This window comes from Aplidium turbinatum, chromosome 4 (genome assembly GCF_918807975.1).
Source record: "Aplidium turbinatum chromosome 4, kaAplTurb1.1, whole genome shotgun sequence".
Lineage (NCBI taxonomy): Eukaryota > Metazoa > Chordata > Ascidiacea > Aplousobranchia > Polyclinidae > Aplidium > Aplidium turbinatum.
In genome coordinates this window covers 37,699,723-37,712,632 of record NC_137475.1, presented here as the reverse complement: position 1 = coordinate 37,712,632, position 12,910 = coordinate 37,699,723, and the positions used below count along the sequence as shown (strand labels likewise).

The 12,910-nt window shown below is 37.0% G+C and overlaps 1 protein-coding gene and 7 non-coding genes across 10 annotated transcripts in view; 7 read left to right on the top strand and 1 right to left on the bottom strand.

Moving 5' to 3' along the window:
- Positions 1-341: 341 nt before the first annotated feature.
- On the top strand, positions 342-424 carry Trnal-uaa (transfer RNA leucine (anticodon UAA)). Its single transcript has one exon. It is a non-coding gene; the product is annotated as a tRNA-Leu (tRNA).
- A 1,321-nt stretch (positions 425-1,745) lies between these two features.
- Trnal-uaa (transfer RNA leucine (anticodon UAA)) lies at positions 1,746-1,828 on the top strand. The gene has a single exon. It is a non-coding gene; the product is annotated as a tRNA-Leu (tRNA).
- Positions 1,829-2,953: 1,125 nt separating this feature from the next.
- Positions 2,954-3,036, top strand: Trnal-uaa (transfer RNA leucine (anticodon UAA)). Its single transcript has one exon. It is a non-coding gene; the product is annotated as a tRNA-Leu (tRNA).
- Positions 3,037-4,281: 1,245 nt separating this feature from the next.
- Positions 4,282-4,364, top strand: Trnal-uaa (transfer RNA leucine (anticodon UAA)). Its single transcript has one exon. It is a non-coding gene; the product is annotated as a tRNA-Leu (tRNA).
- Positions 4,365-5,207: 843 nt separating this feature from the next.
- Trnal-uaa (transfer RNA leucine (anticodon UAA)) lies at positions 5,208-5,290 on the top strand. Its single transcript has one exon. It is a non-coding gene; the product is annotated as a tRNA-Leu (tRNA).
- A 396-nt stretch (positions 5,291-5,686) lies between these two features.
- Trnal-uaa (transfer RNA leucine (anticodon UAA)) lies at positions 5,687-5,769 on the top strand. Its single transcript has one exon. It is a non-coding gene; the product is annotated as a tRNA-Leu (tRNA).
- A 1,590-nt stretch (positions 5,770-7,359) lies between these two features.
- Positions 7,360-7,442, top strand: Trnal-uaa (transfer RNA leucine (anticodon UAA)). The gene has a single exon. It is a non-coding gene; the product is annotated as a tRNA-Leu (tRNA).
- Positions 7,443-8,891: 1,449 nt separating this feature from the next.
- Positions 8,892-12,910, bottom strand: part of LOC145768458 (calcium uniporter protein, mitochondrial-like) — a 53,273-nt gene continuing 49,254 nt past the window's right edge. For all 3 annotated transcript variants that reach the window (XM_082579952.1, XM_082579950.1, XM_082579951.1), the window contains one exon: positions 8,892-11,392. In XM_082579952.1, coding sequence (XP_082436078.1) covers positions 11,263-11,392 — 130 coding nt within the window. In that variant the 3' untranslated portion in view covers positions 8,892-11,262. The remainder of the gene's footprint in view (positions 11,393-12,910) is intronic.

The following is a 12,910-nucleotide window of genomic DNA, read 5'->3' as shown; positions in this document are numbered from 1 at the left end:
TTGTAACTACAGAAGAAAAAATAGTTATGATAGGGGTGGGAATCGAAACTATGTCATCGAAATGTATTCTCTAGCCTTAACCCACTAACGCACGCTGGCTCAGCGTAACGTTCATTGAATTTTCCTTTGTATCAGAAATGTTTGCGTTTTTCTCTGTTTTACCTGTAACTTTCTGATTGGTCGAAACGCTGTTCCTATAACTTCTGATTGGTCCAATGATTCATTTGTCTTACCAAAAATTTTTATGCCTACCATTCCGAAGATGGTTTTTTTTTGATGGATGAGAAAAATCCAAGAAAGCCTAAACTTTTCAAACAATGTTATGAAAACTAAACTTCATCACTGAGTTGGCCGAGTGGTTAAGGCGTTGGACTTAAGTTCCAATGGACAAATGTCCGCGTGGGTTCGAACCCCACACTCAGTACTTTTTTTCTTGGAAGGTCTGGTTAGAATAATTGTTTGTTTGCTTTACCACGAAATTGATTGATTAGATTATACAGTATTGGTGGACTGCCAATTCTATGCTTTATTTGTATTCTCGACAACTTCCGTTCTCCATGCTGTTGAATTAAGTGATGAAATATTATATATTAGGCTACCTGTAGAAGTGGTCGAAATGTTTCCTGGATATTAGTTCAGGTTTGCGTTTTATGCTCTAATTTTGTTGTTAAATCTCATTTAAATTTGGTTATTCTTGTCACAATTGTGAAATATTGCAACAACAATTATGCTATTCAGTAGCCTATTTAAATCATTTTGCAATGTGAAAGTTTTTTTTGGCTCAGATTGATCAATTTTGTCACAACAATCTAGGCTACAATAGTACAATATCTTTCAATGTGTGAGTTACTTTGCTAAAACTTTAAGCTAATTTTCTCAACAAAAAAATCATCGTTTTTAACAAGCCCTCAGACTTGAGCTCTAAAGTCAAGCACTCAGTTTCAGAATAGACAAACACCAAAAATGCTAAGCACAAACGAATATGCCATGTCTGTCACAAAAAGGGCTAAAGCATTTCTCAAAATGCAACGCAACGCTTGACATTGGGTTGCATCAAATGGAGTCACAATTTGCTCTAAAAACGTATGGGCTATAATCCTGTATGGTGTATATCTTGTATTTACTTAAATAACATGAAGCGTTCTACTGGTGCAAATTAAGCTAAACTATCACAAGATATTTACGTTGATAGTTAATAACGTAAACATTCGCCCCGATAACTCATTTGGTTGAGCGCTCGACTTTGTGCACAAAGAAATCACAAGATCGTGCAGAGCTGGTTCAACTCTCCGGGTGTGCGCTTGATCAAGGCACTTCAAGGACAGTTTTCCATTTAGTGCCAAATAGTGGATAAAATATTTGACAGAAAAAAAATGAAAAAACGAAAACTTCACTCAATCAATCTCGGTGATCGGCGTTCGTCATCAATTCAAAGCCTATACAAGCATGGGAAATTGTCAGGATTGAAGCTATCAAAACAACTTGTTTTAATCCGAGATTAGAAATTTTCACACCCAAATTAACCAACATTTACTTCCTCCATAAACATCGCTGATCTTGAATATATTTTCATATATCGTATTCCTAGTTTCATTCATATATTCGTTTGTTTTTCAATCACAATCCGATATATAATTTCCTGTTTTTAAGATTCCTCTTGACATCATAGTGCGGCAGTAGATTTGCCGGAAAGATTTCACTTTGTTACACAATTTCATCAAATAGATAAATTTCTAATATTCATCACTGAGTTGGCCGAGTGGTTAAGGCGTTGGACTTAAGTTCCAATGGACAAGTGTCCGCGTGGGTTCGAGCCCCACACTCAGTAGCTACCATTTTTTAAAACGTTGTGTTGATAATTGTAGAGATTTAAAGTATTTGATGCTGTCACATCATGTGTGGTAATATATTTTGTTCCTTTAAAAAACCAAATGTCACAATCAGCTCTATAACAATATAAGCGTCTAGATATTTTCAAGAGTCAGCTCTTCTTTTGGTTCTTACAAATACTATGAAAAACATGCATATGCTTCATTCAAATACCATACAGCAGGGCTACTCAACTGGCTTACCGCGGTCCAAATCCGGACCTTCTGGGTGGTGATGGTGGACCTAGAGCTTTTGGAAGAGTAACCTCATTGCTACGTTTCAGGGCTTCTTTAAACATATTTCTACTGGGAGGAAGCAATTTTTACTGTGATTATGCTAGTTGCTGGGGAGCTTCGACTCCCAGACTCCCCAACAGTTTCTCAGAAATCCAATTTGAGTTACATTTTACCTAAAAAAGGTGGTTTGGTACAGATATTTTAACTTTCGCAGTTGCGTGTGAATTAACTTATTCACCAGGCCGCTAAAAATATTCAACGTGTCAAACTGGACCTTTGGATTAGTTGAGTAACCCTTCAGTGCAGTATGCAATGCATAGGCCTATGATTCATTTTAGGCCGTCTTGGAATCACAATAAAGCTGCAATGAAATCAAATGCGTTTAAAATAACCATGAATCACAGGACAGACAAATTGCACTGATTGCTTCAAAAGTAGCCTACAATCTCCGATGTCTACTAGCTCCAAGTTTTCAATAAATTAATAATTATGACAAGAAAAAAAATATTACGTGTTGCTGCTTCTTTTTCGTTTTATTATGATTGTAGATTTCACTTTTGATCACAAAAACGTTTAATTATAACATCAAGAGAAAAAGTTTTCAGTAGAGTTTCTGATTGTTGAAACTAGTGCTGCTGCTTGCCGTTTATTTGATCCTCTAGGTGTCTCTAAATGAATCTATCCTCGAGTTGTGGTGTGATACTGATGAGCCCAGCCTCATCCGTGAAGCACGTGTCTATCCCTAGCACAAAAAAGCACAAAAAAAAGATTTTTTTTTTAAATTTTTAGCTATTTTTAAAATACTCGCAATTTGAAGAAATTTAAACAATAAAGTTTCAAACTTTATCACTGAGTTGGCCGAGTGGTTAAGGCGTTGGACTTAAGTTCCAATGGACAGATGTCCGCGTGGGTTCGAACCCCACACTCAGTAGCAACCTTTTTTTCATAAGTTGTGTTGATATTTACAATCCTGTAAAGTATTTGAAGCAGTCACATGTGTGTGGCAACGTGTTTTGTTCCGTCCAAGAAACAAAATATTACAATCAGCTTTATGACAATTTAGGCTAATGCCTGATAGCGTAAGCTACAGTATATATTTTTATTAGCCGTCACCTCTTTTGGTTCTTACAAATACCATAAAAAACATGCCTACTGTATGTTTCATTCATATATAGGCCTATGATTCATTTAAGCCGTCTTGGGATCACAATAAAGCTGCACTGAATTTAAATGCGTTTGAAATAAACATGAATCACAGGACACACAAATTTCATTGCTTGCTTCGAAAGTCCGATGTCTACTTGCTTCAGGTTTTCAATAAACTAATAATTATGTAAAAAAAATATAAAAAAAAACAATGAAAACTATTAATACTACAAAAAGTGCTCAATGCCAAGCAAAAAGGCAAAGCAGAGCGAATTAAATCAAATGTAGTTATTACTATCTGAAGCCTTTACAAATTGTTTCACCTAACGGATCATCAGAAGGTCTTATTCAAATAGAATATTAAATATTCTATATATTAAAAATAGAATATCAAATATTCTATTTGAATAAGACCTTCTGATGATCCGTTAGGTGAAACAATTTGTAAAGGCTTCAGATAGTAATAACTACATTTGATTTAAAAAAAATATATATATATATTACGTGTTGCTGCTTCTTTTTCGTTTTACAGTATTATGATTACAGATTTCACTTTTAATCACAAAAACGTTTGATTATGACATCAGAAGACAACGTGGTTGGAATCCCACACTCAGTACTTTTTTAAAAAGTTGGCTTAATTATATTTGTTTATTGGCTTGAATCTTTATTATTGGATTGAGAAAGCCACTGATAAATTATACCTTGCAGTTTCGCATGCTTGGCGGAAACTTTCAATCACTGATCCAAGCGCGATGACCGAGATTAGCGAAGTGAAGTTTCCGATCGTTGAAACTAATGCCCTGCTTGCCATTGATTTCATCCACTAGGTGTCTGTAAATGAATCTATCCTAGAGTTGTGGTGAGATACTGATGAGCCCAGCCTCATGGGTGAAACACGTGTCTATCGCTGTCAATTCTTGTTACACTCGACTGCCGAGAAGCACAAACAAAGATAAAAGAAGGAGAGGCTATTTTTAAAATACTCGCAATTTGAAGAGGTGTAAACACCAAAGTTGCAAACTTCATCACTGAGTTGGCCGAGTGGTTAAGGCGTTGGACTTAAGTTCCAATGGATTGATGTCCGCGTGGGTTCGAACCCCACACTCAGTAGCCTTTTTTAAAAGCTGTGTTGATATTTACAATCTTGTAAAGTATTTGGAGCAGTCACATGTGTGGCAATGTGTTTTGTTCCGTCCAAGAAACAAAATATCACAATCAGCTTTATGACAATATAGCCTAAGCTACAGTAGCCTATATACTTTTATTAGCAGGCACTTCTTTTGATTCTTACCAATACCATAAAATACATGCCTATGTTTCCATCATATCTAGGCCTATGAGCTATGATTCATTTTAGGCCATCTTGGAATCACAATAAAGCTGCACTGAAATCAAATGCGTTTGAAATAAACATGAATCACAGGACACACAAATTTCACTGATTGCTTCAAAAGTCCGATATCTACCTGCTCCAGGTTTTCAATAAATTAATAATTATGATAAGAAAAGAAAAGTTGCTGCTTCTTTTTCGTTTTATTATGGTTTGTTATGATTGTAGATTTCACTTTTGATCACAAAATCGCTTAAGTATGACATCAGAAGACAACGTGGGTTCGAATCCAACACTCAGTACTTTTTCTAAAAAGTTGGGTTGACATAAGCGTCACTGCAACGGATCCAAGGCCGGTGACCAAGATGAGCGAAGTGAAGTTTCCGATTGTTGAGACTAGTGCTGCTGCTTGCCATTTTTTCATCCTTTAGGTGTCTCTAAATGAATTTATCCTAGAGTTGTGGTGCGATACTGATGAGCCCAGCCTCATGGGTGAAACACGTGTCTATCGCTGTCAATTCTTGATACACTTGACTGCCGAGAAACACAAAAAAGAAGGAGAGGCTATTTTTAAAGTTCTCGCAATTTAAAGAGGTTTAAACACCATAATTTCAAACTTCATCACTGAGTTGGCCGAGTGGTTAAGGCGTTGGACTTAAGTTCCAATGGACAGATGTCCGCGTGGGTTCGAACCCCACACTCAGTAGCTTTTTTTTTCAAAAGCTGTGTTGATATTTACAATCCTGCAAAGTATTTGAAGCAGTCACATGTGTGGCAATGTGTTTGTTCCGACCAAGAAACAAAATATTACAATCAGCTTTTTGACAATGTAGGCTAAGCCTGATAGGCTAAGCTACAGTATATATTTTTATAGATAATCTTATATTTTTATAGATATAAATAAAGTCAAAATTTGGTAAAAATAAAATCAAAAAAAAATTTTTTTAGGTCAAAATAAAAATGGCCCTATTCCTCACTCATTTATGGTCTACAAATAATAAGTTACATTTATGTCTTGTGGTTGTGACCTAGTTGAGGGTCCACTCTTTACTAAAGATTCGTCATTCTAATAATTAGACACCATAAAGTGCAATATTTCACAACTGAGTTGGCCGAGTGGTTAAGGCGTTGGACTTAAGATCCAATGGACAAAAGTCCGCGTGGGTTCGAACCCCACACTCAGTACTTCTTTAAAAAATTTGAATTGACAGAAGCGTCGCTACGCTGATCACATTTTTTTGGTTGGTTTAAATCTATATTTTCAGACTGAGAAAGTTTTATAAGGATTATATTAGCAGTTTTGCATCCTTTCAGAAGCCTTAAGCCCGGTTACCTAAATTGCCCAAGTGTCCTTGTCTGTGAATTATTCCATCCGCCAGGTGACGATAATTGGAGCTGTCCTAAAGTTGTGGTGGGTACTGGGTAGCCCTTTGACAGGTCAATTCTCAGTAAGATCCGAATTACATTAATGACAGTGCTAACTAATCAGAATATGTTTAAAGTGGCTGTCATCGAATCATCAAAATGACCAACACTGCATTCAGCCGAAGATGAAACGTTGACTTAATTTAAGTAATGTTTGCGTTTTTCTTTGTTCTTCCTGGAAACGCAACCTTGGTAAAGTCACTAACAGCATAGCTTCTGATTGATTGGCGGTGTCATTGCTATAATTGATCTTACTGGGAATTAACCCTTTTTAAGTGGCTACGGTTGGCGTATTTGTAATCTGTAGCCTATAGGCTATAGGTCGCTGCAGCAAAGTGTTTTGACAGAGATACACTTTAACATAAGTTTAGAACAATTTTCCCTATGAACCAGGACTGCAGTCATTGTGACCCTTCTATCACTCAGTCAGAGAGTTGATTCTTGCTTTGAATTTTGCTTGGGATTACAGAAGAAAAAAGAGTAGCCAGATGGCAGTGGGAGGAATCGAATCCACGCCATTGCAATGACTACTCTCTAATTCCCTAGCCCTAAAGTTTAAACCATCTTGGCCAAGGCAATATGTTCGATTAATATACTTCCTAACGTGTATGGGTCGCATGACTGAAAGCAACTGATTTAAATCTTGCATTCTGATTGTTTTTTGTTTGTTTGGTTTATCTTTGTTTGTTTGGTTTATCTTTATCCTGCATTGCGGGAAAGCAGACTTGAGCGCTATACATCGGTGTACGCCTTCCGACGTACACCTGACCCACGCTGCAGCCGACGGCAATGTCTGTTTCCGGTTGTCTACTCTACTTATGACTTAAATTTGGTACTACCCATTGCTTAACAAACCTCATCTGCTGCACCGACTTGCAGATTACAAGTAGCCTAAGCCTACCGTTGTTGGTGCAGATGGGAAGGTTGTTTTTAAACACTATCAATTTCAAGACATTTACTTGATTATTTGAATTTTTATCCTAGGACTAACAAAGCCTTGATAGGTTATTCCTGGTAGTGTAGCATACTTGCAGAGGCTTTTGACGCAGGGCCGGTTACCGAAATTGACAAATTAAAATCTAATAATCACGTGATGTGCCTTGATTTACTTTGTAACGTCATTTTTCTCCACCATTCCTTATTTTTGATTTTAGAAAATCATTTTTTTGAATGCCCGAAGATAACTTCAAGTAGGCTATAGCCGAAAACGATGGCAGTATACAGTAATTCCTTTGGTAGGCCGATTATCTTGGACCTAAATGAAATTCTGTTGCTTAGTGTCTCGAGTTTTTGTAAAAAGGCCAGAATTAACTTATATACAGATCCAATAAATATAATGTATGGAATTTCGCCGAGTTGGCCGAGTGGTTAAAGCGTTGGACTTAAGTTCCAATGGACAAATGTCCGCGTGGGTTCAAACCCCACACTCAGTAGGCTACTGCTTTATAAAAAAATTTTGGCACGGCAGGTGGGCCACTGCATGTCTGCATTGTGGGCTACCAGTCACATCTACAGTAGGCTATAAACAATATTTTTATTGAATACTAAGTTCAGTCTGTGGAGACAATTAACATCAAAAGTTTTCCGCTATACTACGAATAGTATTTTTATATTGTGGACAATCACTGCTCTGAGATGTAGAGCGCAACCAATATTAATTAATTAGTTGATTTAATTTGCATTTTTATCTTGGGAATGAGAAAAGTTCTGATAGGTAGCCTATTTTTGGTATTTTCGCACAGCCTACTTGTAAAGGCTTTAAACCGCTGACGCAGGCCCGGTTACCAAGGTTGACAGACTGAAATATCTTATCTTTGAAATGTTGTTGTCTCTGAATTGGTCCATTCATTAACTGGAGAGCAATCCTTAAATGCGTTGCTCAGCCGCACACCTTGAGAGTCGAACCAGCGCCTTTTTATCGGTTTCTTCGTAGGCTACATCGGGACGAACAAGTGTACGTGATCTATGCAAAAACTCTTGCGAGATGCCGTAACTGAAAACTGCTCATCTTAAAATCAAATGTAGGTAGGCTAAGCTAACCTGATCATTTGTTACGTTATTCAGCACAAAAAAATAACTACCGCTCCCCGCTCCTAAGTTAGCCTATCAACTGGCCTAACTTAGTAAATTAGTAGGGCGCTCAACAAAGGTGCAATACAGAAATTAATCAATTCGCATTCCAAAGCTTGAGGATTAAAATTAAGTCGACAGAGTCGTTCAAATATCGCACGACAGGTGTGACATCCTCTGTGGTGTTAAAAACGCAATTCCGTTTGTTATCTTGAAGACAAACGTCATGAGGCATGTAAAAACAAACAACAATGATAACATAACATTTGAACAGGCTTAAAGTTCGTTCTCTTAAGCTAAAGATCATAAAACAGTAGTTAACGAAACCTTCCCGGACAAACTACAAGTTAAAAGTTAGGCTATGCTGCGTTAAATGTTTGATCACTCAAATTCTGTTTTAATGTTGTTATTGCCTCTTCTTTTCGTAGTTTTTTGTTATTTGTATGAGTGTGGCAACTGACTTCGTTGATTCTGTGGTCTTTCGCTGTCATCCTAGTACCAAAATATATAAGCTACCATGCCGACTGCACATTTTGGAAGAGCTGCCATCATTAGTCCAAACAACTGCAAGTTGAATTGGTATGATATCACATTGTGCAAAAACAAGGGTCATATGAATACGCAACGCAGTCGTAATTGGCTCAAGAATGGCACTTTGGATACAATTATCCAAAGGTTTTTAGCTATAGCCCGTTTCAACCTCGCTAAAACTTGAGCGTAGGAGTAGGAAAGATAATAGGTTTTGGCCAGGTGTTGATGACAGTAGACTACGTCTGATGAAAGCTTAACAAACATTATTCAACACGGTTTGCTTCGGAAAAAAAATCGTATTTTTATTCACGTGATACATCGGTAACTCCGTAAGGGATACAATACATGGCTCAATTAAAAAGCTGCTTTGATGCAAAGTAACAGAAACATGTCAGAGATGTTTTTTTTTCAGGTAGCCTAATTAGCACCAGCATGAGCAGTGAGCACTCACAGGTCTTGCCCAGGAAAATGTGTATCCTTGACTACATTTGACTATTCTCGAACTACAAAGGTAAAAATAAAATCTACTTGTACGATAAAACTAGTGTGTTAGTAATGAGACCAGTCAAAAGATCGAAACATGTGTCCAACGCCATGCCAGGTAGCGTCATAATTTACTCCACTGCCGAAGACAAACAGCAAACAGGCCGTGCTAAAAATGACTCCAAGTGTGGTCAAAAGGTGGTGTGGCTAAAATCATAAAACACAATTCCCGAAATATGAAATAATGAAACAATAGGTGTCACGTCAATGATGTGATAATTAACGTTGCAGAAGTGTAAACGATACAAGATTTGAAAGAGCACAAACAGAAAAAAAAAAACACTACTAAATATCAAAATTACTTGTTTTACACATCCGTCATTTTTACATTGATTCAACGTCTGCACACATTTAATTTTAAGACAGTTCAGCGCAAAAAAGCACTGCTGCATGCAATGATGTTGAACCGATCACATTTACCAGGTTATGCGTCAATTCAAAGCCGATAATTTAAAGTGGTAAATTCAAAGCAGTCAATTCAAAACCGATGATTTATTTACCATAAAGACAATAACCCTAACCTTAACCCAGAAATCTCTGAAGAACAGAGATTTTTTCTTCAGAGATCCCTGCCTTAAAATTTCGTCGTTGAATCATCGGCTTTGAATTGTCGTGATACCTATTTACCATTGGAACAAAAAACGCGTGATTATCAAGGTAACATGTGGGTATAGAGATATGAAAATCAAATTACAATCTAGAAAAAGCATTGAGGTGAAATAATAAATTAGCCTAGTAAAGCCCACTGAAACATAAATTTTGAAAGTATTATTTTCGTCAACGAAAAAACTAAAAGCTCACAATCTATGATCGGAAATAACCCCATTCTAAGCATCTGTGTGACCTTTAATACACCTGCTTATGAAAGTAAAGTATTTCTACACAACAAAGCATTCTTTGATAAAGATATATCAGCTTGAAACAGAAGATCATCTAACCACGAGTGAATCTCGATCACGAGGTGCGACCAGCCTTGTGGGGCACTTTCGTAGCAGGCAACTGTCCAAACATCATTTAACGCCATTTTCTTGCACTTCTTTGGCGTTTGTTATCAATCTAAGCTATATAAAGCGATCGAAGGAAGACAAAATCTTCCCAAGAGCATGTTTGGACAACTCCAAGATTATGAAATGGCGAAGGGAACGCGAAATGGCGAGGTTCAGGTCATATTTCTTTTTTGTACGATTTACATTCATGCCCCGAGTGATTGGCAAAGTAACAAAAGCTCTCAAAGCGTTTCAGACAACACAGCCGTCTGCAAAAAAACAAGAAAAAATACCGTCTATAAAAGGCTACAAAACTACAAGTATACCAAGTATAGTACTAATTCGAAGTTTTTTCATGTTCTTCTATCCCTGATTAATGATCATGGAGTTAGCCTACGGCCTACATTAGAAGTAAACAATGTCAGAACAGAAACTAAATAATGACGGTATTCACACCGTTACCCGTAGGCTGTTCAAACAGCACACCGTCTTTGGAAAACATACACACAATTCTCACACATGCGTGGTCATCTGGCGGACAAGGCGTGTTTAAAAAATCACAAAAAAACTACACGATTTATGTTGAGTACAATTATACCATCTGTTGGCTGCCTGTAACATACAGTAACCCAAAGCTTTAATAGTGAGATAGCAAAAAAAACTTCTCATACGAAAAAAGCAACTATATTTAACGATTAAAGTATTATTAGTAGATTTGAAGCAAAAAGCATACGGTTGAAAGTTCAAATCAAAGCCATTAATTTTTTTTTTTTTTTTTGAAAAAAATAGAAAATCGCTGATCTAAGCAAAATAAACGAAAGACATGAAGATTTTTCTAATAAATGCAATCAGAAAAATTTGAAAAAACATTTCATCTCTCATTCATTCAGCGCCTGGTAAGGGCCAAGATAACAGCAAAAATGCTTAGATCAAACACACATACAAAGCATAAGGATACATTCTGATTAATGAAATTCTGTTTTTCACGTTAAGTGCTTAAAATTACACGAATTAAACTATGTTAATATTTTCACATCGATTGAATTGATTTCCACCCGAATCGTTGTGAAAATAAAAAAGATTTATAAAACGAAAAACACAATTAAGATTGTCATTTCATTCCTCAAGGTTCATTGATTTCACGCATTTCCTTGATTCTGATTGGTTCAGCAGGAAGCTGCAATTGCAGTGGATCTCGCAACCTCTTTAAGTCTTGTTCGGCGCGGGCTATTTCGTCGCATAGCTTGTTATACCTTCAAATTGAAAAATCGTAAACTTACATGTTTCTTCAGCAAATTTAAACCAAGAAAACAACTTAGATAAATGATGATCCAAAGTGTTAAAAGTTCGGAGACACATTAAGTAAATTCGCATTGGATGAGTGCTGGGCAGTTTCACGTAAGCGGGTAGTATTTGGTTTAAATTTACAAGTAATTTTACATCAGGCAAAATTGGTCCTTTTTTTTTTATCTCGGCAGACGTTGCATCGGTGTAAAAAGGACCATTTTGTCGGCAGAAAATATCTTGCTCAATTAAAATCTTTGCCTTTGGGTTAAATCAATACTTAAAACACTTAATGCTTAATTCAGAAAATTGAAATATTTTGGACACACAATTAGGGGCAAAACTCTTTGCAAAGATCATTAGTAGAAGAGAAGATAAATAGTACAAAGAAAGAAAGGCAGACCAAGAATAATGTGGATGACAAATATATCTAAAATCTAAGTAGACAAAATTAAGTTATGAAAATGCAGTACGAACAGCTCATTGTCGTGAACAACGGTGCATTGTATCCAACCCTTAACACTAGGAAAGAACATAATGATGATTGATGACGATGATGAAAAAAATGTGAACATGAAAAGGAGTAATGCTGTTGTATTGGTGAACATGGACAATGTTATAAATTTGCGTTTTTGTGTTCAACGAATGGAATTAATCTATTTCTGATATAAAATGAAATTACTCTCGCTTGGACTACTACCTTAACGCGGTGAGAGAGTTTCAGTGCCTCGATGACCTCTAGAGCTGTACTGGCAGGAGCATCTGCTCCTGGGAGGGTCACCCATGCCAGGTTGGTCGAAAGGTAGAGGCCAGACAAAACGTAGTCCCTCGACCAGGGCAGGAGAGCCCTCTAGTCCAGTAAGACTATCTCCTAGTGATGGTGTCACAAAATCAAACCACTCTCTTCCAACCTGCCATGAGCCAGCATGGAAGCAGTACGGCTCGTGAAATCACATGGAATAATATGTCAAAGAAGGCAAAGTAGAAGGAAAAAGAAAACGTGGCAGACAACCAAAACGATGGCAAGACAACATTCAATCATGGACCGGACTCCACTTGACGACACTGGGCGAGTTGGCTCAAAATCGCCACTCTTGGAAGCAAATAAGCCATGTTGATGCGCAATCTGCCGCAGGCGGAGATAACGACTGATGAGATGATGATATAAAATTAGTTTAAAATGGAGAATATTTTATATTGAACTGCTAGCAGAAAGTCTGGACATATGCTGCCACACCACTTAATCTTTCGCTGTTATAATCCAGCCGATACCAATCTTTTTCTTCAACATCATCTGGTCATCTTCTTTTTGGTTTCGTTCCATTTCTCTTCGCATCCCTTAGTATTTATTCTGTAGTTATTTTGGCCCATATGTAGCCCGTCATCCTTGTTGCAAACCCTGCCTGCTTTACTTGTTGTGATGGTTTCATTTCTAATCTTGTCTTTTCTGTCGATACTTAATATCTCTTTCCATGCTCTTTGCGCTG